This window comes from Chlamydotis macqueenii, chromosome 2 (genome assembly GCF_036417535.1).
Source record: "Chlamydotis macqueenii isolate bChlMac1 chromosome 2, bChlMac1.mat, whole genome shotgun sequence".
Lineage (NCBI taxonomy): Eukaryota > Metazoa > Chordata > Aves > Otidiformes > Otididae > Chlamydotis > Chlamydotis macqueenii.
The window spans coordinates 2,640,407-2,664,617 of NC_141557.1; the positions used below are offsets into that span (position 1 = coordinate 2,640,407).

Below are 24,211 nucleotides of genomic sequence, written 5' to 3' on the forward strand. Positions count from 1 at the left end.
TTTTTGTTTTTTTTCTGACTGCTCAGTAACATTTTCTTCATCCACCCACAGGAATTAATCCGAAACAAAGCAAGAAATAGCCAAAACTGCACTTTACTGGAGCAGGGCTATGCCATTGTGTCTGCACTCACTCGAAGAGCAGAAAACAACCTCCATGTCTCACTCATTGAGAATTATCCAGGGACCTTGGAAAGCCTTGGCGAACCCATCCGACAGGTAACTGGAATTTCTCAGTCAGTGTTAGTGCTATGCATGCCTTCACTGGCTTCTAAGTAGCCTCAGGTCCTACAAGAAGCTCCTTTAGAAATCATATCTGAAAAAAATTTGCTTATTGCCTTTTGTATTGTTCAGAGAGATGGGTCTCCTGGCTTGATTAAGGTTTGAAGCACCAGAGCATAGACACTTGTGGAGCAATTCACACATAATGTAGTTATTTACCTTTCCAACCCATTTATCCTCAAATAGTAACAGATTTGTTCTGAGCCCTAACATGATTTTAAAGCATTTTATTTTTTCTCCTCCGCTCTTCTTATTGGCAAGCTACATGGGCCAACTCCTGAAATTACTGGCATCGGTGGGTTTTCCTGTTGATTCCTCAAGAGTTGGAAACTCACTGGGCCTTTTCAATCTACATGCTTTCATTTGACACAGTTCTTTTGAAGAGTTTGTTGGGATGTTGGTACAAGGTAGCATAGTATACATTGCATATACTCTGTGTGAAAACATTAAATCAATTTATGGACTTTGTCCCACAACCTTTCATATATCTTCAAAAGACCTGTGTGCTTCTCCAGGTCTCTTTCATGAAACAGATGTGTGATTGAAGAGCACAGAGGAAAGGTGACACAGCTATTAGGACACCAGGACTTTCAACACCCTTACTCAAATTCCTGGTTCTTTGTAGACTTACTGTGTCAAGTTGGGCAAGCCCTACGTCTAGCATGAGAATCACCATGTATTGCTGAGTGGAGTTGTAAGGTGAGGTGAGGATTGATCGATCCACATTAAGATATCCAAAAAAAAAAAAAAAAAAAACCAAAACCAAAGGACTCTAGTGAATCACACCTTTACGTGGTAGAACACTGGCCCAGGTTGCCCAGAGAGGTGGTGGATGCCCCATCCCTGGAAACATTCAAGGCCAGGCTGGATGGGGCTCTGAGTAACCTGATCTGGTTGGAGATGTCCCTGCTCCTTGCAGGGAGTTGGACTGGATGGCCTTTAAAGGTCCCTTCCAACCCAAACCATTCTATGATTCTATGACCATTCTGTGATTCTCCCTAATGATACTGGGGGAAACCCATGTGACTAACTGAGCTGTGTATGTCTGAAGGTATAGAATCATAGAATGGTTAGAGTTGGAAGGGACCTTCAAAGGTCATCTACGTGAAATAATTCTGTCTGAATGAAATGTGAAATGAAAAATGTCCTGCTCTGGTGAGGAGACCAAGTGGGCATACAGAGTGTCTGCATAACACACAGGACATAATTTTCCGTTGTCATTAGTGCTGGTAGAGTCTTCCTGCTTGACATGAGCTCTGTATTTTTCCAGCAACAAAGGTCACCATAATGACAACCACTGTGTGCACCCCTGTTGGTGCTGTCGGTCTGATGCATCACCTTTAGCATTAGAACATCACTGCTGTGTTGTGATAAAACAGAGATGCATAAGTTGATGATGTAACAGTAAACACTTGTTATCTGTTCACTGAAAAATGATGGTGAGACATCATTGTGGCAGTTATTCCAGAGTTTTCACTATGTGCTTTTCCTTCTTTTTCCTATCAGGGCCACTTCATTGTGTGGGAAGGAGCTCCAGGAGCTAGAATGGCATGGAAAGGACACAAAAGACATGTCTTCCTCTTCAAAAATTACATTGTGATCTGCAAACCAAAGCGAGATACAAAGACAGACACCTACAGTTACATCTTCAAGAACATCATGAAGGTCTGGTCATTATATCCTCACCTAGAGCCTTTCTCTGTCATTTAGAACTTCACACTTATATCCAGCTTGGACGTTTCAATAATCATTTTGAGCTATTCCTTTGTTTCCAAATGTCTTTGAAGCACAAGTAGAATGTATGTCTATCCCAAAATTTCTCTGTTAAACTTGTCAAAAACATGTCAGGAAGCATCAGCAGCATGGTCCCACCCTTGGGATACTCTCTAATTCTGAACGCTATTTTCCTGAAATGTGATCATTGCTCCCAGGAAAATGTTTGTTTGGAAACCTTAAAGCCACGCATACTGGGGAAAGGATTGCAAAGTAGCCCTGATTCCATAGCTTTACTGGGAATGGCACAACTCATGTCCACTGAAGAGGAGAGACAGTGGAGCAAGAGGTTTGCTAGTGTTTAATAGTTATTTCCATTTCAAACCTTGATTGAAGATGGTTCTAGTTCACAAAAGCTAGGTCCAGGTCTGAACTGTCCTAAACTCCGGGATTTCAGTTATGGGAAAGGTTCTGGCTGAACTTCAGTCCTAAGAGCACAGGAGATGCATTGACTTTCTTGCCCTTCTGTCATGCAGCTGAACAACATAGATGTGAACGACCTTGTGGAAGGGGACGACCGGGCATTTGAGATCTGGCACGAACGGGAAGACTTGGTCCGCAAATACCTCCTTCAGGCACGTACAGTGAATATCAAGAACTCCTGGGTGAAGGAGATCTGTGGCATACAGCAGCGGATCAGCGAGCCTGTCTGGAGTGAGTATGGCTTGAGATAGCCCAAACCTCCTACTTTTTTTCTTGGGTTCTCCTGATTCAGGAAGGAGATTAGCAGAAGAGGGAGAAAAAAAACCATTCAGAGTCATCTGCCACCTCTTAAACTAAACTAGGATTGAAGATTTTCCTTTAATCACATCACAGACTGCTGTAAACAACTCTCAGGACTTAACAGCAAGCAGTAAGCTTTAACTGGAATGGTTATAGCAGTGTTAGGTTCTCCACCTGAGCTGGTGAAGGCACCTTTATTAGGATGGGACCTTGGGGCCAAGGGACCCAAGACTGTATATCACTGCAGTGATTAAGTTTAAGTGACAGAGGTCCCACAGGACCTGTATAGGGTTTTTAGGCTGTAGCAGAGCAGATGAGTAACTTTCTAATTACTCTTCAATGTCCGTAACCCCAGTGTGGAAAACACAGACTGACGAGCTGGGAAGAGCTGGCTATTCCTGGCCATTTCAGCTGATGTGGGTTGCCTTTAATGGAGGATCAGAGTCAGAGGCTGAAGTGGTTGCTCAGTTCCCTGTCTTCATACTCATACATTTTTTTGTCAATAAGCAGAGGACGTTGGTTTCCAGCAGAATCGCCCAGAAAAATGTACATCACTGGAGAAGAGAAACGTGTTATTGCAACTTCTGAAACACAAATTGCAGAGTCAGCACTAGAGATGCATTTGATCTGGCAGGGATTGCAGAAGGGTAGATGACCACAGAATAACAACAGATATTCGGCAGACTGATGTGATCTCAGATAAGCAAGGACAGCCTGTCACCTGGAAAGTTATTGTCTGCTGAAATTTCCTGTTCAGCTTTCCATTCTGGACCTCAGAGATTTGCAAATGTTACACCTATTCTTATCTTACTTTGTAGCAATAATCCTGTGGACAAAGCTCCCTTTCTCCAATCTAACATGCTTGTTGTGATGTTTCAGTGCCTCCAGACTTTGAGGAAGAACTGGCAGATTGTACAGCTGAGCTGGGAGAGACAGTCAAGCTGGCCTGCAAAGTTACAGGAGCTCCCAAGCCATCTGTCAGCTGGTACAAAGGTATGAGCAGCAAGTCATTAAATGCATCCTCCAAATTTGTCCTCCATCTGTATTGCTTTGTCCTAATTGGTTAGCGGATAATCTAAAAGCTGACCATCTAGAGATACCCAAGTCTAGTCTTAAAGGTAGCTACTAACCACCTCAAGTGACGTAGATCTTCTTGTGAATTGATGCACCCTGCGTTTTCAGGTTTGCCTATTAGCTCATATGAATCCATATCTTGTGGCAGTTAAACAGCTTCTAGTAAATGAACAAATTGTTTGAACTAGCTCAGATGTTTCCACGTCATAGCACAGGCAGCTGTGTGGCTCTATTTCCAGTTTTGCTATAAGTTCACCCCTTGTAAAGATCTGTTCCTCACGTCTACATTCACTTTGGAGGTGTTCCTTTGACTCGCAAATCAGACCTATAACTGCACAGCACACACTGGGAGAACTTAAATGAGGATTGATGATGTATGAGGTCACTCAGCAGTGCTTTGCCCAGAGAATTTTAGTAGAGAACCGGACAAAGATGAAGAGCTCGTTCCTCAACTAGCACCATCAGCTGCAATAAAGCAACAAAGCTCTCAGTTCAAGCCAAAAAGCTGGATGAAATTCCCAAGAAGAAATCATAATTGATACTAAACTCTTTACAATGACTTTTTTCTTCTTTATCTTTAAGATGGAAAGCCTGTGGAGGTGGATCCCCATCACATTATAATAGAAGATCCCGATGGTTCCTGCACATTGATCTTGGACAACCTAACAGGAGTTGACTCAGGACAGTACATGTGCTTTGCTTCCAGTCCTGCTGGAAATGCCAGTACCTTAGGAAAGATACTTGTTCAAGGTAAAGTCCTGCACAGAGGCATTCTTTTAAAGGAGTCTACTATGTAATACCTTAAACATTATGATATTCCAGAAGTTCTATGTAACATCTACTGGATAATACTTAAAAAAAAATATTTGATGTACAGGTGTTGTCAACTATTCTTATGTCAAAAAAAATAGTCCTTCAGTGTCTTGTGTGCAAACATGATGAGAATTATCTGGTCAAGGACACATCCTTCGTATTTGGTCATATTTCCTGTTACTACCAACATTTATCCTTGTTTTGCAGTGCCACCACGGTTTGTGAACAAGGTTAGAAATGCTTATTTTGTGGAGGGTGAAGATGCTCAGTTCACCTGTACTATTGAAGGAGCACCTAGCCCTCAAATCAGGTCAGTTCTTCAAGTCACACTGGAACAAATCCTATTTTCTCTTTTTGCATGGTCAGAAGAGTCTCCTGCCCTTTCTTTCAAGGTTATGACCCTTTCTTCTCTGTGTCTTCCACCTTAACCCCATCGCAATGCTGGATCTTCCTGATCCCAACATTCCTGAGATTCTCAGCAATTTATTCTAGCTAGCATCTGAACATAAATGCCTACAGATAATCCCTGACATGGGATTGTATCAGATCTAATGCCTTGACAACATTTTATAATTTCTTTATCTTCCCTGCCTTACACTTGAATTTATTTTGGCAGCCCAGTCTGTGGTATTCAGACAAAAAGCTCAGCATAGCTTTGCATGATTAGAAGCTCTTTTGCCTGCATGAGATCTTTTGAGAAGAAGCTCATAAACCTGTGCAACTTAGCATCTACATGTGATCTACCCACCTGTAGACCCGTCTACCAGCATCCAAACTTTTGTCTAACGGTTAACACTTGAGTTGTTTGCCCACTGACTGATAGATTAATTAGTGAGCTGGTGACTTCTTCACACTGCATATTTATTCCTGGCTTATACTCGGTGTTTTGCACATGCAGGTGGTACAAAGATGGTCTACTGTTGAAGGACACAAGTAAATACCAGACTTTCAGTGAACCACGGAGTGGCATAATAGTCCTGGTGGTCAAGAACCCTTGCAATGAAGATATGGGACACTATGAATGTGAGGTAAGTTCGGAGAGATTTAAAGATCTACTGTCTGACATGGCATAGGTAGGAGGATTCTTTTTACTGGGAGAGATGCGTTACGTGACAGTAGTGGCTGAGTAATTGCTACCATCTGCCATATCAAAAAAGTTTATACAAAGTCAGGTTCTCCTGAACTAGATCTGGATTGTGAACATCCAAATGCTTCAGAATATTCTGATCTGAGAATTTGATAGTTGAAATAATAATTGAGTGAGCTTGTTCTGTAGCTTAGATTCAGATCCAGATCTCTAGAGGTACCTCTTATAAAGTTTAGGACAATTCTGATGTGTTGCTTTGTTTCTGGACCATCTTTAAACTAGAACAGATTCATGCCACTATGAAGAAACCACCCAAAGCCAAAAGAAATAAATTAAATCTAAATGGAAGAGTAAACCCCTGAAATTCCTGTTTATTTAACAAGCATATCTGGAAGTATCTAATAAATTAAAACAAATGTGCTGTCACATATTTTCTAAAAGTTAGTCGTGGTCTATGCATTTATTGTAATAAAATAGTACTAAGCTTTCAGGGCTCAGCAATAAAAACAGTTGAACTTGATTTAGGAAATTTGCATGGGTCAGCTGATCCGTGGTAAACAGCTCAGCTCACGGCAACTTCACAGTTATTCCACAGAAATTTTTAGGAAGTTTGATATAATTTAAAGACTTCTACTAGAACATTAGCAAAATCACATTACCTTGTATTTGCCATTAGCTAAGATCCCAAGGCCCAGTATTCCCTTGGTTGAGTAAGATTCAGTTGATTAACGGATGATAAACAAAAAAAACCTCTTTCACTACCACTTAAATACCATACTGCAGGAATCTGTGCCTCTTGGTAGAAACAGAGCTACCTCAGGACCAAGTCACAGGCTGCAGAGCAAACGGCAAATAACTAAGTGACCTGATGAGCCGTAACTTGTCTGTGCGAGTCCTTTGTGGTAAAGCATTATCATGAACTCCACTGAGCAGCAATCATAGAATTATAGAATGGTTTGGGTTGGAAGGGATCCTCAAGGGTCATCCAGTCCAACCCCCCTGCAAGAAGCAGGGACATCTCCAACTGGATCAGGTTGCTCACAGCCCCGGCCAACCTGGCCTTGAATGTTTCCAGGGATGGGGCTTCCACCACCTCTCTGGGCAACCTATACCAGTGTTCCACCACCCTCATTGTAAAAAATTTTTTTCCTAATATCCAATCTAAATTTACCTCCTTCTATTTTAAAACCATTACCTAGTCCTGTCACAACAGAGCCTACTGAACAGTATCTCCCCATCTTTCCTGTAGGCCCCCCAATGTCTTCATTCAAACTCTAGCTTTGGTTTGGGGTTACATCTTCATCCATTTCTGTTGTCATGTAATTGCAATGAATTTGTAATGTAGTACAGTAAGGTTTTATTATACAAAAACATCCTGCGTTTCATTCGGTACTGCATGGTTCTCTTCAGCTGGTGAACAGATTAGGGTCTGCAAAAAGTGGAGCAGAACTTTACCACCACAGTGCCGCAGCCCTGACCCAGGAGAGGAGAGGAGACCAAGCCATTACCATAGAAGGTATGATCCTTGACCAGCTCTGTAAGTATGTTGGTGACTTACTCTAAAACCATCTCATTGAGGATTCAAATATATTTGCCATCTTATCCATGTTGATTGTTGGTGTATACGTATCTGTATGTCCATGGAGATGTGCATGGGTCTACTGCAGCTCAGCTCTACACCCATCACATCTGTTGATTTCCAAACCTGGCAAATCAACTGCATCATATAACGCTCATAAATGCATTATATGAAAAAGGAGGAGCAAATAAAGGGTATGTCGCACCACCACTAGTGCAAGAAAAACGTTTCTTTTCCTGTTGGAATACTTGAAAACCTGTGTCAGCCTGGCAGAACATGAGTTGTGTACTGCTGAGAAAAAACAGGGGCCAGTGAGTAAAGCTGCAGGCTTATCGTGATAGTTTCTGAAATAGCACTGCAGACCATCTGGAATGACTGAGAATGCAGAACTGACAGCAGTATGTCCTGGGCAATACTAGTTCATCCATTATCTAGGACTGCTCAGGTATCTCACACCACGTAGTCGTAGAGTCTATTCCTTCTTTTTTCCGCGTGTTTCACCTGAATTGGTAGGGTGCTATGGACTGATCTTATACCATCCAACAGCGCATCTCTTTCTTAACACCTTTAGGATGCAACTGCCTAAAGCTACCTTCTTATCAAGGGGATTTCCACAAGCAGGGTGTTAGACAGGCTTGCTATAAACCCATCACAACTGAGTTTAGATCAGTGGCTACCTCTGCGTAAGAAACATTTCCTAGGGTAGGAAGTTAGTGCTTTGTACATCTTAGAAGTGTCCTTGGCTGGCTGAGCATGGGCCAGCCAGCGCTGCCTCTCTCAAACAGTTCCCAGCAGTGGTTTGGCAGATAATATAGCCAAAGGACCACTTATAATAGATAATAGCTTACTCATTTTGGTAAGAGAGATTACTAAGATAGGCATAGGCCATTCCATGGCAGTGGACCTTGGTGTCAGAGAGCTATCCCAGATGTGGTTAGTGGAGACATGACCAACAAAAGCCAGAGGTTTGCCAACAGCTGTAGGACCTTCTTTCCTTATCTTCAGTGCTTTTGCATTGTCTTGTGATAATAACAGGGGGTCAAGTGTGCTTTTGACAGTTTATTACCAACATACACTAAGAGCCATCAAATATGAAGGCATTCTGATTCAAGAAGCTGCTGAGCAGCAAATGACTGGAGTCTAGAGAAATATTCAGGGAAAATAGTACTCCAATCATACTTTTTTTCATCATTTTCTATAGGCCTCTGCTATTGGCCTTGTCTGAGACAGAGTCCTGGTCTGGATAGACCCTTGGGCCAGCCCTCTGTAGGCACTAATGTTGTATTATTACATGAAGAAGATTCAACAGGCTATTAAGACATGTATCCTGATCTGTGTACTTGCTCATCTTATTTTTATGCTTGCTTTCCTTGTAGTCCTTTCCCAGAGTACCATCAAAAAATTCAAAGGCATTACAGGGAGAATGGTCTTAGTAGAGCAACAATATAGTTGTTTTAGCAGGATAAACCTTGAAGTACTTGAATGCTTTGTCCTTCCTGTACCCTAAGGAGAGAAAAATAAGTTGCGTGCAGGATGTAGAACACAAACAAATCTCTGTTAGGCTGGCGTATCGTGATGAAGTTCCCTTGTACGAAGGCAGGAGATGTTATAAAAACAAACAAGGGCTGCACAACAGTGGTAGGAGCATTGTTCAGCTCCTGGGGCTGCAAATGTGTATGTTCAGCCCCAAATTACTCATGTGCTGTTATTCCCGCAGTCATAAATAAAAAAAAAATTCATGATCTTGGCTGAAGAAATATAATTGGAGTTTGCCTGGAAGCTTCAGAAATGTTATGAAAAAGTTTTTGACCCGCGATGTGCAATTGCTTGAACTTGGAAATAGGGAAGGAAATAGATCCCTGAGCCACCTCCAGGGAAAAACAGAGAGCGAGCTGCTTCAGGCCAATGGAGCAAAGAGCAGGCTCACCCATGAAGCAAGAGGATTGTTCTGAGCAGAATCACATCAGGGATGCATTTGGCACAATGCACTTGACCGAGGAGGGAATTCGTTGCTTTCTTGAGAATCAATAACCAGCCTTGATCTATCCATGGAAAAATTAGGTTCATCTGGCAAAGAACTGGAGATGGATGGATCTCATGAAGGCTTTCTCTTTCCATCCTTACAATCCTTTATATTTGTGAAAATAACTTCACCAAGAGGACAACATTACTGCTGTGTGGTGTTATTAAAACAGAAAATCAACACTGTGTCTGTTTCCTAGCTCACCTGCATATCGGGTCTAAGTTTTACCTGATTTATCGTTGGTTCTGCAAAATTAGTGTTGTCAGAGATTCCTGAGGCACCCAAGGGGCTTTAATTGCAACTATTTTAGTTTTTATCCTCCTGCCTTTCTGTACTGTTTATTATACTGAACCAAACCTACTGTCACGATTTGGGATACCATTAGCACAGTGGTTTACAAACCCTGATCTGCAGTCAGTGATGGTCCACAGTCCAACACCATGGGTCTCAAAACCAAATTTCTTGTCATTAATTTTAAATTCACACTATGAGAATTTTCTGATCCATTGGAAGGACCAAAAAGGATGGAAACCACTGGACTAAGGGGTTCCCTAGCGAGCGCCCACAGCTTGGGATGCAAGCCTGAAACGCTGAGTTCTGCCTTCGGCTAAACTTGGTCACTGCACTGAAGTCAATGGAGAGTTGCTTTAAAAATGTGTTTTTCTGTGGATATTGGAAGAATTTTAAATCCTTAAAAAAAAAAAAAAAAGTAACCAAAAGAAGATCCTTCTCTTTGACTTCACGTTGACTGTCTGCTTTGCGCCTCGCTGCTTAACCAACCCATGGCAAATCTGGGCTGACGTGCTCTGGCATCCCCTTTTTCATGTGTTACTGTTGCAATTCATTCATCCCAGGCTCACTAACTTTGTTTTTTAAGAAAAACAAAGCCCAGTGGTTTTGAAAGGTGTGACATTCTTACGTGGGCAGACAGGTCCAGGACATATCATGAGACAGTTTATCGTAAGGCAAGGAATTGGCTGCGCAAGTGGAGACAAGCAAAACAGTAAAGAAAAATGCCCAGTGCAGTTACAACCAGGCAACAGGAATCTCTTCGTAGTTTTGCCTTAGATCTGATGCAGAGCTTTGGACAAGTTAATTAGTTGCCTTGTTTGGTAATACTCACTTTGCTGGGAAAAGCTAAAAATTGAGAATCTCAAATGGAAAATTGCTTTAAAACAGAGAGGAGCATTAGAAATCTTAGTGCTACCCTGTCACTGAAGAAATAGGCCATAGGAGTTTGTCTCCTGACCCTTTTGAAGTTCCTGGGTTAGAGTGGTGATTAGGATATTTATCTTGTTCTTTTTATTCTGTTGTCATCATCAGTTAGTCTCATTTTTGGGCTGGCCATGTGGTTTTCAGTGCAAATTCAGGACAGCGCAATCCACCTTTGCATCACCTCAGTCGCTGCAGGAGCGGAGCCTTTTCTCTTAGAGAGCCCGCAAAACACTCACACTTCATTCACACGATTTAGGAACCAGCATTACGTCCATGAATTGCTCATTTTAAGATCAGCTTTAGCAGTTCATGTCAGATGTGTGCATCCCCTGTCGCAGATTCATCTCCGAAGCGTAGCAGAAGAGGGGTGAAAGCAGAGCAGACATAAAGTTTGTAATAAAGGCCATAAACCACCTTTCATCCATTCAGAGCAACAAGAACTGACTTATCCTAAATGTTTCATCACTTGTAAGTCCACGATTTAACGTATTAACCAACGAGGAGTCCAGTCCTACAGCAGCGCTGGCTGATCCTAATGCTTACAGCTTTTAACCTGCTTATCAGGGGCTCCTGCTTTGCAAGGCTCTTTTCCTAAAATGCTGCTGAACAAGTTGAAATGATAAATCTGGTGCTAAAAATGGATGCAGAATATTTTCCTCTCGGAAAAAAAAAAATAAATAAAATAAACCCAAATTCTCTCATCCTACTTTCATGTGGTTCTATCCTTTGTATAGGATTGGTTAAATCCTCCCTCACACCTCGGATAGCACATATAAAATAAATCTGTCATGTACTACACTGCAAGTCATCAGGACCCGTGTACAGCTTTCTGATCCCAGGCCTGCTCAATTTTTGAATACTGAGTCATTTGGGAGGGCTGCAAGAACAGACATTGATAGAGTAAACATTAAAGAGACTTCCTGTCACAGACATTAGGGGAGTTCATTAAATACATTTTTAATTATCATATAAATACAGTTGTTAAAATGACTGTATAAAACCTCTAAGTTTAGGTGTATAATCAAATTAATTAATTCCCATTTACATCAGAACTGATACTCTTGCTGGTTATGGATTCATCTCGTGATAGTATTTTATGAGATTTTCAAAAAGTTATGTAAAAATCACACAATATTGATTTAAGGGTTTAAAAAGACAGTGAAAGTTTCTAACATGGGTGCAGTAAATTGCTGAGCACTCAGTTCATCTTCCATCATTGTATAATTATCATTCCACCATTTAAAAAATGTTTTGAATTATTTAAAAACAGTAACTAAGGATAAGTAGATGGTTCCATTGTAGTTGTGCTCATAGATAAATATTTGAAAAGAATTTTGCCCTTAACTTACCCAGTAAGCTCTAAACTGTAATTTCCAAACAGATTTTGTTTAAACTCACCTAATTCTGCAGTAACTCCTTTGACTCCATGGGAGATTATTCCAGATTTTTACCTGCATCAATGAGACAAGGCTCTGCAAAGAAAACAGAGAGCTCTAGGTCAGATATTAACACCAACATCTGCACAAAATCCTTTTTCATTATGGTGATGTTTATTGCTTTACCTAGCGGCAGAAGAGAGCTCTTGGAAGTTAAGTGGAAGGAAAATTAGGTTAAACTATTCCATCTAATATTGTAAATGTATTTTAAATTTGCAGTCAGTGCAGATTTGGGACACTATTTAAAGCATCAGCACTAATCATAAGTTATTTATCAAATAATACAGCCACTACAAGTTCCCTGGGCAAGAACTGTTGGTGATGTTGTAGATACATTTTTAAGTTGCATTTCACTTTCAATTGTACCAACTGGAAATTACCAGCGCTTATTTATTAAATGCTGTCTGGAAGATTGCAAACCAATTGCTGGAAAATTATTTTGAGATTAAATTAAGGGGTTTTTTTTTAGGAAATTTACTAGTTTATTAAATAAAAAATGAGAGTTGCTGTTGTTTTTTTCTAGATCTCAAACAGGCTCAGCAGTTAAGAGTGTGTTCAAAACAGTCTGGTTCAAACAGTGTCCTAATTTTATTCCAGCAGACAGGACGGGAGCCTGCCAAAAAACCTCTATTAGCTCTTCAAATAGTATCTTTCTTATTTTAAAAAACATTAATTTTAAGACATATTTGCAAAATCATTGTTTTTATTTTGATCTTGATACGCACCAATATCTTCTAGATTGTTATGGGACAAAGTTCAGGAAAAAATGCAAATGACAGCAAAAAAGAGATGGAGTAGATGTAGGTGTATTACAGGGCTCTCCTGAGTTTCCTAGGAGGGGTGTTTTGACACTAATTTTTCTGTTCTGATGATAAGAATTTTAGCTTTCATTGTTATCAGCTTGAATTTTGCATCTAGTCCTCAAAAGCTTGGGAACTGTTCAGTGCTTGGGCAAACTTCTTCTACTAAGTGAAATCACAGTTTAAATAATTTCAGCTCTCCAGGATTTTCCAGATCAAGGCATTTTCAGATTTCTCACACCATCACTGTCTTATTATAGGAAAAAAAAAAAAAGAATTCTTTTTTAAAATGACGTTGCTTTCTAGCTTTGACCTGCCAAACAAAAATGCCAGTATCTCACGGCAGAATAAACAGATTTTGCAATATTGTTCTCCACAAAATATTTAATTTCAAAGCTAAGTCATTCACAGTTCAGAGACCACTCTGAATTCTAATTCTTGGTCAGAAACACTAAAGATGATGCTGGAAATAACCACAGAAAGCATGGATGGGATGGTACGGTTGTTTTTTCTTTCACTCCAGTTTATTTTGATTAACTGAGCAAAGTTAATTTAATCATTTCAGCTTTTGCCTTTCTTTAACCCCATGCTGTTCATACTGTTTTCTTTGTAGTCACTGAACAAGAGACTAAAGTGCCCAAGAAAACCATCATCATGTAAGTGCTGATTTTTTATTTTTTTTTTTAACATTTGTGTTTTGCCTTGCTGCCTATGCATGATCCAATAACAAGCTTGCGTTTATTGGCCATGCAAGTGTGTTCATTTCCATTCCGCCAGATCTCATGGTTTTCTGTGCTATGCGAAGGGACCACTGGAAAAAAAAAAAAATCTTACTATCCCTTTTAAAAAATAGTGGTGTTAGATGCAGCCTGAGTCAGGTTTTTTATGATAATATGTGTGAAAAAAATCCACTGAATACTGCCGAAGTTGCACAAGAGGGTAGAGCCTAACTTTCACTGTTGAAAAGAAATCAGCTTTGAGAACTGACTTCTAGAAAAAAATGTATAAATATAACAAATATCTTATAGCTTACGGTGATTTCTTCTGGCTTTCTATTTTAAATTTTTCAATAAACTCTTTTATGATGAAGCAGAAGCAAGACACACATTTTTATCCCCTTCTGTCTCTAGATTTCTAATATGAAATTTTGTCCTGATAATGACTTGGGCTTTTTGAATGCTTTGAGCCTGGTTTATATTGGCTGTTTATAACATATAAAGATTCATTGCAGCAAAACGCAGTACTTGTGTAGACCAGAAGCTCATCAGCCATTAAAATCTTGAAGTACCTTCTTGGTTTTAAGTATCATAAACAAATACATAATAAAATTGTTTCATGTGCTGGAAGGCGGACATTGTCCTCATTGTCCTTCTCTAGTAGGCCTTCAGAGCACCTCCACCAAGCTATTTAAATTATGTCCTAATAGTAGTAGGTGACTACACAATGGATATTTTGGGGACATGCATTCGCTCAAGAGTTGTAATGTTGCTAAAACCAGTCCGTGGCTTGGACGTGATGCAAAAGTTTACTTTTTTTTTTTTTTGCTTTCTTTAGATAGTGAGGAGGATGTGTGAAATGACAAGTAAAATATGATTAAGAATTGCATACCTTTTATCTCTTTTATTATTTTCTATGATGATTATTACTTACAATCCATGCACTTAGCCAATTTGGAGCCAGCGGTTGACAAGAAGGCATGTCCCTCCTCCTAGCAGCTTCCACCATGAACAGGCAAAGAGCAGACATGAGAGGCAGGAAGGTGTTCTGCCTTCGTCTCCCTCTCTTCAGCACATCAGCCCCGTTAACTTCTCCAGTCATTAGACATTTTTACCCTGCAAAGACCAGGAAGCGAAGGTGTTTCTGCCTATACTGTGTCAATGACCGGGCTTCAGATACCAGTGGGGTAGCTAAACAGAGAAATATTTTCTGATATTGCGTTCAGAAACATCCTGAGAAAGTCATGAGCAGGAAGGAATCACTCAGAGCCAGGTCATGTCTAAAGCTTCTCATCTACATCTCTGTGCCTGTAAATCACCTGGAAAGATGCTTTTATTTTACATCTCTCCTCAGTCAGCTAATAGTCCTCCTTTTCCCTTCATGATTTCAGATCACAAGTAGCAGCATTAATATTGGTTGACTAAGTAATATTAAAATAATTTAAAATATCATCAGTTAAGCTGATTTCTAAACACGTAAATTCCATAGACTCACTTTGGACAGCTCAAGAAGTGATTTCTAAATTACAGGCTGCAGCCCCAAAGGAAGTTAGTACATCTATTGTAGTCAGTACATCTCCTTTTGCTAGTGGATGGGGTCATGAACTCATTAGAGAAGACCTCAACTGTAAATGGGATAATGGTGGGATAAAGGTTGGGAATGGCTCTCCAAGGGCACATTCCAACTCTTCTTGATGAGTAGTGAGCTGAGGAACAGAAGCAGCTTTGAAACTACTAGCAGAAAATAAAAGACAATTTAGAGACAGGATTGAACAATGTCTATATAAGCATTTTAACTTGTAATGCAGAGCAAAGTCTAGTGCAAACACATATGGATTAATTCTTGACTTTATCTCTAAACAATTTAGTTTTGTGTAATTCCGAAAGCCACCATGGCCATTATGAAGGCTCTGCATAGATCTTAAAGCTCTATAAGCAGCGTCAGAGAGCAGGCAAGCTGAACATGGGATGGAGGAGCAGAAAAATGTTAATAAACCTTAGGGAAAGATTAAAGCAGGAGAAATGAGGGTGCTCCAGAAGAAAATAAATCACACTGTAGCTGATCTAGTCCTGGACATCATTGCATCCTCAAAGGGAGACACTGATGGTGGAAAGAAGTCTGATCTCCATAGGAGAAGGCAATACTAGTCTCCAAAAATGAGACCAATAGGTGAGAAAGGCTATAACATATCTAAGAGAATTAGTCTTCCATGGTGGTTAGACAAATGCAATAGGAGAAATGAGCTCTCCTTTCACAAGGATTCCTTCCACCCTTCTCTGTATCTCAGTGCAAGAGCCAGAGCAGAGACGACTGGAGAGCAGAGCTGTTGGCTTTCAGCCCGATGTGGCTGTGACTAGGGGCTGGTGTGGAGAAAGAGAGAAATAAAAAAGCTATCGTCTTGATTCATAATAATTTTTTCCCATTTCAGGTTGTTGTCTTTACCCTTTATCCTTCTTTTTTTTTTTATCCCATTGCTTGGAAGTAGAGACAGAATCTCGACACAGAAACAAAATCAGCTTTGCCTGTTAGTTCTACTGAACCAGCTACCTCCACTGCAGAGCATCAGCTTCCTTGTGCTTGCAGAACAAACACTGTCTTTACATTTAAGTAATGGAAAGAAAAATCTGCAGGAAAAACTGCACTTTAAGCATACGTTAAGAGCACTGAAGTCTGAGCTTAGATATTCGTGTCCCCAAATTTTAAAACTGTATGATCCCAGTTCATCTGTAGCTCATTTAAAGTCAAGTTTCTTCTGCTCCCATCCCAGAACATTGTTTTGACTCAAGCTGTATACCTATACAGGGATGCTGAGAAATCCCAATTGCTTTGGATACATCGAAAAAAAAATAAAGCAAGACCAGCAAAAATATGCTGAGAAATTATATTCATGCATCCCAGATTGGTTTGGTACTCCTGTGTCAATTGCTGGTAGTAGGATCAGGCTGTGTCTGCAGTAATGGCATGATGAAGAGCAAAAATAAGTACATTTTGGCATATATGACTTTTACAGAAAGTTCTAACTTTTTTCTTGGTTTTCAAATGCTTCATGCTCTTTTAATTTAACTGTTCTGCATGTAAAAATGCAGAACTCTGGTCTCAAAAGTCTTTAAAAAAATAGAGATATGTTATATGTTACATTTATTGGAAAAGAAGAAACTGCTGACCCTACTGTAACAAAGGGCATTTTGCCTTTGAGTTTGATGAAGCTGGGATTTGGGCAAAGGCACTCAGGAAAAGGTTAAACTCCTTGAGTGTTTAAAAATCTCTGGGTGAAAGTGCTATGTGGGTCCAAAGTAGCAGAGTAGGTGGTCAACACAAGCATGTGAAATATAGCAGCATCCAGAAGAATGTTTCTCAACTGGACATACTCATCGTGTGTCCATGCACTCAAGGAGGTTAATGGAGCTAGGATCCACCTGGGGGAAAGGGTACTGAGGTTTTCCCTGGATCAGAAAGGAAGTGGAGATGGGCATGTGGGTGTGTGCGTTGCGTGTGTATCCCTTCCAAAATGACATGCTTCACCAAAAGCTGGAGTGCTCACCAAACTAACCCCACTGTAGCACCTTGACCGACAATGGCATGTGCTGATGGAGTGTGGCTCCTCGAAAAGTCTCGTCTTCCTGCCAACTCCATTCCAACCCTTTCTGTCATCAGAGAGGAAACGATAACCACTGTGGTGAAGAGCCCGAGACAAAGAGGAAGGGTTTCTCCTGCGCGTTCTTCTTCAGGTCATTCACCTTCCCGCTCCCCAAGAGCAGAGCCAACTCCAGAGCCAGTTTACGTTTCAAAGATCAGGCAGCCTGTCCACAGGCATGAGCAAGAGGCAACACCAAAGTCTGCAGTTCCCATGCTTTTTGTCACAGAACCAGAGGACAGGCAAGGAGCAGCAGCTAGAGATGTCATAGAGACCAAGGTGGAAGAGAAAAAGCCAAAATGGGTTGAAGTGGAAGAAATAATTGAATTCAAGGTGAAAAAACCACCAAAACCTACAAAGAAAAGGGGATCTTCCCCAGCAAAGCAAGAAAAAGATGACTCAGGAGTGTTAACATTCACTTTTCCCAGCTCAAGGCCTAGGCATTCCCCAGAAGACGATCCAAACACAAACAACTCCAACAATAAAATGGTGGAACAGTCAAAATCTTTGCCTAACGACAGTCTCTCTGAAGAGGATATCCAGCCCTTGGTGTACGCAACCGAGCAGGAAGGACCTCAAGTCAGCAATGAAGACAGAAGCTCCCCCTGTGGGTCCGAACAAATAGGAAATGATTCATTCATGGATTATGGAGCCGAAGGAAAGAGCTTCCCACAGGAAGCAAGTGCTCACTACAGGTCAGACATCGCTTCCCCGTTGCTTGCCTGCGGGGGTGAGCCTTTGATCTTCAGTTTTGAGACAGCTGCTGCAGACCAGCATGAACTTCTGTTCTCACCAGCAAGTCCAGAGGTTACAGAGGAGGCAGATGAATTAGACTTGTCTTGGCCTGTTGAAGAGGAGGTACCTGAAGTAATACAAGATGTCCTCCCAAAAGAGGATAATGTCATTATAGTTGATGAACCAGAGGAACTACAGCCAGATGACATTAGCACCCGGGACCGCAAAATATTAACACACAATGGCAAAGTATTGACTTTGGAGGATCTTGAAGATTATGTTCCTGAAGAAGGTGAGACCTACGGGTGTGATGATCAGAACCATCCGGCAGACAAACCCTGCGAGATTTCCGTCCTTCAGACAGAGATTAACGAGCCAATGATTGGGAAGCCGGTGCTGCTGAATCTGGGGAGACCTGTGGTTTCCAAACCCAGGCAAACATTTTTCAGCCAGTTTGAGGAGCATGTTCCTGTGAGCATGTTCATGTCAGCATCTAGAGTGACCGGTGTGCAGTCTGTAGGCCCCTCAAACATCTCTTTCCATGTGAGTGATACCTGCGTGTCAATGACACCTGGAGTGCATGCAGCAACGGCAGCAGCCTCTCCTGGTCCCTCCTTCACAGTGAAACCATCTTTCTGCACTGAAGTACAGCTCTCAGCAGACAACGGACAGTCAAGCTTTAAAACTGAAGTTTCCACGAGAACCCTCAGCTATGGGACTGTTGGCGAGCCTGTTACCTTGCACATCAACACAGAAGACCTCTCCGAAAGCTGAGCAGATGCAAGCATAAGTTTCAACACAAAAGAAAGCAGTGTTTTAGAAAAAAACTAATCAAAAGTTGTTGTAGGGAGGGGAATTGGTGGCAAAGATTACAAGGTAACATGTACAAGGGAATAACTTTGAGGAAAATATATTTAAATACGATATTTCAAGCTTTTCCAGTCTTAAAGGGAACACGTCTGTCAGAACAGTTTGTAATTTTAAAAGCTTTGAGTGAGGTGACCATATATCATTCCATAGTGGAGCGGTGATGGCAGGCTTAGGTAAAGCCTGATCCTCCTGCCTATGACAGAAATACAAATGAATAAGTGCGTTTTTATCCATGAACTTAAAAATTATTTCAAGTGCCAATTTGTAAATGATGGTGTGGCAAGAAGGTGAAAGTATCTAAGCTTTTTGGCATCCTTCCGCACCCAGGACAGGAGGACTGTTTCCAGCCATAGCAATCTCCTGTCGCTGTGTGTGCCCGAGGGTCATGAAGCTTCACACCGCTTTGACTCTACTGTACACTTTCGACACCAATTAACCCTGTCAACATTTCTTCATAAACCTTTCCACATGCACGCTCTGCTTACATTATCTTAAACTTCTGCCACAGAATGAAACATACAGAAAATACTGCACTCACTGAGAATGCAAAGGGCTCTCAGACCTTTTGGTTGAAATCCTAATTTGACTAAAGTCAATGGTCAGAGTCCCGCTGACTTGAGGAAGCAAGGATTTTGTTGTTTTCTTCTGCTTTAAGTAAAAAAATACCGTCTTTTAAAAATGACTGCTATTTTCAAGTCCACTTCCTAGTAGTCTAAAGGCGCAGGTTTCATTATTCTGCATTCTAGCATAGTGGATTTATAAACCATACCTTTTAAAATATAGATTTACTCAATTAGCACCTAAAGATTAGTGCTGCACAAAATGACTTCTGCATCTATAAGCAAATGCTAATGCATACAGAGAACTACAAATGTGGTCTTTGTCAAGAAATATTACTGGAAGAATATTTGGTCTCCTGTACATGCTAGTGGTGAAATATTACTGCTAACACATTGATGGATAATGTCTTCTATATGTGCTAGGAGGAACTCACCACTGAGCTACTGCAAAGTAGCAGGAGCACAGACAGGTTAAAAAAAAAAAAAAAAAAAAAAAAGAAAAAAAAAAAAAGAGATCTTTACTGTAAATCCCTGGTTGAAAAATACATCTCTTCAAAATGTACTGGGCTGCTTGGAAGCACTGCCAGTCGCAATTGCGTCGTATTACTGTAACTATGTACATTGAGCTGTCTTGTAGAGATAGTGCCTTCTGTAGAGTTTCTCTGGGGCTTTGCAGCAGGAGCGCTGATTGCGAGGGGAAGGCTGAGATGCGCCGAGCATGGCCCATTCCTGGTGGCTTCACCAAAAATGGATGTTGCACAGACCTTCCTCAAGTTGCTCAGCCCTGGAAAGAAATAACCTGATAGGCCCAAATATTGGTCTCAGTTGAAGTCAACTGGAGTTTGTCATTGATCTCAGTAGGACCAAGCACTGGCCCTCTCTATCTGACAGAGATGTGGGGTGAAAAGTCCCAACACCTTGTCCCAGCTGAGTTGTGTAGCACTATCGCAATAGAAAATGTTTTCATGGAGATGGTGCAGGGAAACCAGAAATGCTTAGACACAGCTGAATTTCTAATTAGCATGAAGAGAGAGGATTGAGTGAGATTTTGCCTTGGAAATGTAGATGTGTGATGTTGTCCCAGCTAGGCAAAAATGTGAAGCTTGTTCTGGAGTCCTCCGGTAAATATTCCCGCTAACAGGGACAGAATTCACAAAAGGTGCTGGTAGAAAAGAACACATTCTATTTTCCCTTCTGTAGCTGCACCTTGATCATGTGCTGATTAAAATGAACATATTGATTTCGCAACCTTTTACTTCCAATATCCAAACAGGGCGTTATGTGTAATAGGATGTGCACTACCCTCATGATACAGGATGCTTTTCCAGTGATGACATGTGGTGAAAGAAATCAAGCCTTTTATGTTACTCTCCCATTTTTTATAACATCTCCTTGGTTTATACTGTTTGTTTTATAATTAAACAATATGGCAGATATATATTAGTGCTTTTTTTCATATATTACACTGTACGTTGGAAAGTAACAGGTATGCAACAGTGAAATACTTTCAGAACTGAAAATATTTATTCTATATGGGGTCTGATTCTGGTCTCAGTTATTCAAGTATCAGTCTAGAATAATTCCACAGAAGGAAGTGGGTTTGATTCTGATTAACATAGATACTGCTGAGAAAAGAATCTGCCCTACGATAGTCTTCAAAAATATAATATAAATCCAAAATATAATGAAGATGTATAAAGGAATGTAGAGGTGTCCTCCTGTCATGGTTGACACTCAGGTTTTTCTAAAGAAGCTAAGAGGTTGCAGTTCAGATGGTCACAGAAGATATAACTATACTTTATTCATTAGCCCAAAGCAATTAACATCTGTTTACAGTTTCTTTTTAAATTTAAGCAAAGAGAATCAATTGAAAGGAATTTTTAAAATCCTATGCAGGACTCTGTTCAAAAAGTGAAAGGTTTATGAAAAGTTCATTACATATACTTTCAAAACATTTTCCTAGAGGTTAAAAATTGTGCTTGTAAGTGATTAAACTGTGTAGATAACTAATGAGAAGTGTGGGGATTTATTTCTTGTAGATGAAAACATACAGCTGTATTAAAAATTTTAATACAAAGAATGTTTTACTATAATTCCTGCAGGTGAATGGATACTAATAAAGTGGAAACTTCAGTTTGCTTGAGATACAAAAGAAAAACACACACACAAAAAAAAAATCAAATGCAAGGTGTCCTGTTAGATGCTGAGTTTATATCAATAAATGTCTTGCATCGGCTGTCACTGAACTCGCTGGGTTTCTGTGTTCTTCTCTGTTCGTGGCGCTCAATAGTCCATCAGCTTGTCCTCTTTTCCCATCGACTTAAGCCGGAGCTGGGTTGCAACCCAAGAATATGGCTCTAGCCCAGCTTCTTATGGACAGTTTCAGAAGTGTCAAAGTGAAGGAACCTGTTTTTAGGGATTCTTCCAACTCAGACCTAGGAGTCAATAATTTTGAACAGTGCTCATCCTCTTGGGTCCTTCTCTGAAGCTGAACTGGAACTTCAAAATATGCGTCAGTCTTTGTTCCTGGTTATTGACTGAAGGAGACATGGAGCAAAAAGGTTCGTAGTTGAGATTTTAGAACTGGGAAACAGGCTGTCCATCACAGGTGTGTCATCACTGTGCTGTTAGTTTGACATACCTTAGCTAATATTGAAGTTCCTCAGGTCAGCAGATTGAATCATAGTGTGTAAAATCTCTAACCAGGAAGGAAAACGGTGGCATTAGCAGCATGGTGGACACCTGTGGTTATTTATAACCTGTATGTACGTATACCTGTGAATATATTTTCTCCTTGTGAGACACTAAGCATGTTTCATGCCTTTCCAAACAGTGCACTTGGTGGCAGCTGCCTAGCTTGCAGGACAGCACCAGTTGGCAGCAGTCACAACAGGAACGCTAGGGAATCAAAACATTTATCTAGTGAAATATTTAAAGATCTTCCACCCAGCCTGGTGCTGATGAACACTGATGGGCAGTCTGGGACACTGTGTGAGCAAAATTTGCTTGTTCCACCAACAAACCCAGAACTGAAATATTTCATAACCACTGTGATCATGGCGAAAACATTGAAAACAAATATCAAGGGAGATGTCTTCAAAAGGAGCTGATCCAAATGTAGCCTTCAACTTGACCTGCTGGAGTCTCTCACGGAAAATTACTTCCTTAAGGCAGGGAAAGGAGCAGAATCAAAACAGCTACAGGACACGCTCCTGTGTGAATGACATTAAAATGCTCTTATTTTCTTGAACCACGTGATGGCTCCAGTTTGCATTCTTGCTTGGCAAGCAATCACATCATGAACATGATGAATTTTCCTAATCTGGCATGCATTTAGTCTGTCTTTATGAGTACTTGAGGGTTTCCCTAGATATTGTCTATCCCTTTGTTGTGCCTCTTCAAGATTTGTGGAAGGTGTATTGGGCAGGAGACTGGATGAGATGAGCTCCTAAGGTCTTATGATCCCACCCTAGTTCTACCAGTGTTGACGGGGGATGAGACCATGGTATTTGTCTCCTGGGCAGCTGTTCTGCAAAGGTGTATGCTTGAAAAGCCATTTTTATGTGTGGAAAGCTTTTGTCTTCTCTCTGCCTTCAAGACCATGAGTTTCTTGAGGCAGGAGTTACATCTTCCTCTGTATAATGCTTCCCTGTATGCAACTGCTGTTCATTACTGTACAGACCTTGCTTCTAGAGTATCTTGCAAAGGCGTAGTCCAGTACAAATTTAAAAGTCTCAGTACCTTCTAGTGCAAAGCCTAGCAAAAAGATGTAAATATTGCAAAGTTGGACAATACATTATTCTGCAAAGTGTAGCTTTTCTGCCATCTTCTCAGAAATACAAGCTCACGAACTAGCAGCAGCCCTCTCTTTTTTCCCTTGCTCTTCTCCAGAGTCACCCATAAGGCCGATACCGGCTCACTGCTTCTCCTTCCTTGTGAGAATAATGTCCTCCTTGCACCTAGGGCCTGGATCGGTGCAATGGGTCACCACTGGGTTAATTCCATTGACTTAATAAAAGTATTTTTGACAGACCAGCCAACGTAGGGTTGAGTTGGGAAACGGATCCTTCATTCTGCTGTCTGGGAGAGCGCAGGTGTGTATGCAGTGTGGAAAAGTGTCCTCAACTTCGTGAGATACCTCCATCCAAGGTGTGATGTGCCAATCTTCTTACTTTAATTCTTAGCTATGTTCTCTCTTGCTGGAATAAGCATTTCTGTGTTGGCTCTCTGCTCCAGGAAGGTAAAATGATATGATTGCAAATATTTCAATGGGCTGGATGATGCTGCAATTTTCTTTTTACCCTGAAGAGAGAAAAGCTGTTCTTCTTGTCTGTAGGAATGACTTCCCCACAGTTAGAGACGGAGACTACTGTCCAGGCCTCGCTTCAGCGTGCTGATAAAGAGATCAAGACAGCTCTAAAGAAACTTGTGGACTCAGCATCACTGCTGGTGACTCTTCCCCCAGGCATGCGAGAAGGAGCCGGTGGCCTTGGCATTCCTGGCTCTGTTCCTTCAGACCACTCAGAAACAGCAGCCGAGCCTCCTGTGCCAGTTCATGAAGCCAGTACCCAAACCCAGACTGCTGGAGGGCATGGTAGGTCTGGCATGAATCTGGAAAAATTCTCATGGAAGTAAAGAGAGACAAAAATAGTGAACACACCAATAATGATGGGGATTTTTTCCCTGCTTTTTCTGTTTTGTTGTGTTTTGAGCAGCTGCAGATTAAGAGAGGACATTCAGACCCAAAGAAACACGGGGCTGGGGGTTGGGGTTAGGTTGGAGACAAGTTTGGGGCTGACATTTCTGGAAACAGGAGGTGTTTGAAAACCGTGTCTGAAGTAGAGTTTGGTTCATCACCTGCCCAAAATGGAGGCAGAGGGGATTTTTCCACCT

General features: G+C 41.0%; 1 protein-coding gene across 1 annotated transcript in view; it reads left to right on the forward strand.

Moving 5' to 3' along the window:
* Positions 1–24,211, forward strand: part of OBSCN (obscurin, cytoskeletal calmodulin and titin-interacting RhoGEF) — a 193,346-nt gene that overhangs the window by 140,192 nt on the left and 28,943 nt on the right. Inside the window, exons 90-98 of the mRNA XM_086741706.1 lie at positions 52–216; positions 1,786–1,944; positions 2,529–2,706; positions 3,655–3,768; positions 4,432–4,599; positions 4,870–4,972; positions 5,561–5,690; positions 7,160–7,265; positions 23,655–23,912. Coding sequence (XP_086597832.1) covers positions 52–216; positions 1,786–1,944; positions 2,529–2,706; positions 3,655–3,768; positions 4,432–4,599; positions 4,870–4,972; positions 5,561–5,690; positions 7,160–7,265; positions 23,655–23,912 — 1,381 coding nt within the window. The remainder of the gene's footprint in view (positions 1–51; positions 217–1,785; positions 1,945–2,528; positions 2,707–3,654; positions 3,769–4,431; positions 4,600–4,869; positions 4,973–5,560; positions 5,691–7,159; positions 7,266–23,654; positions 23,913–24,211) is intronic.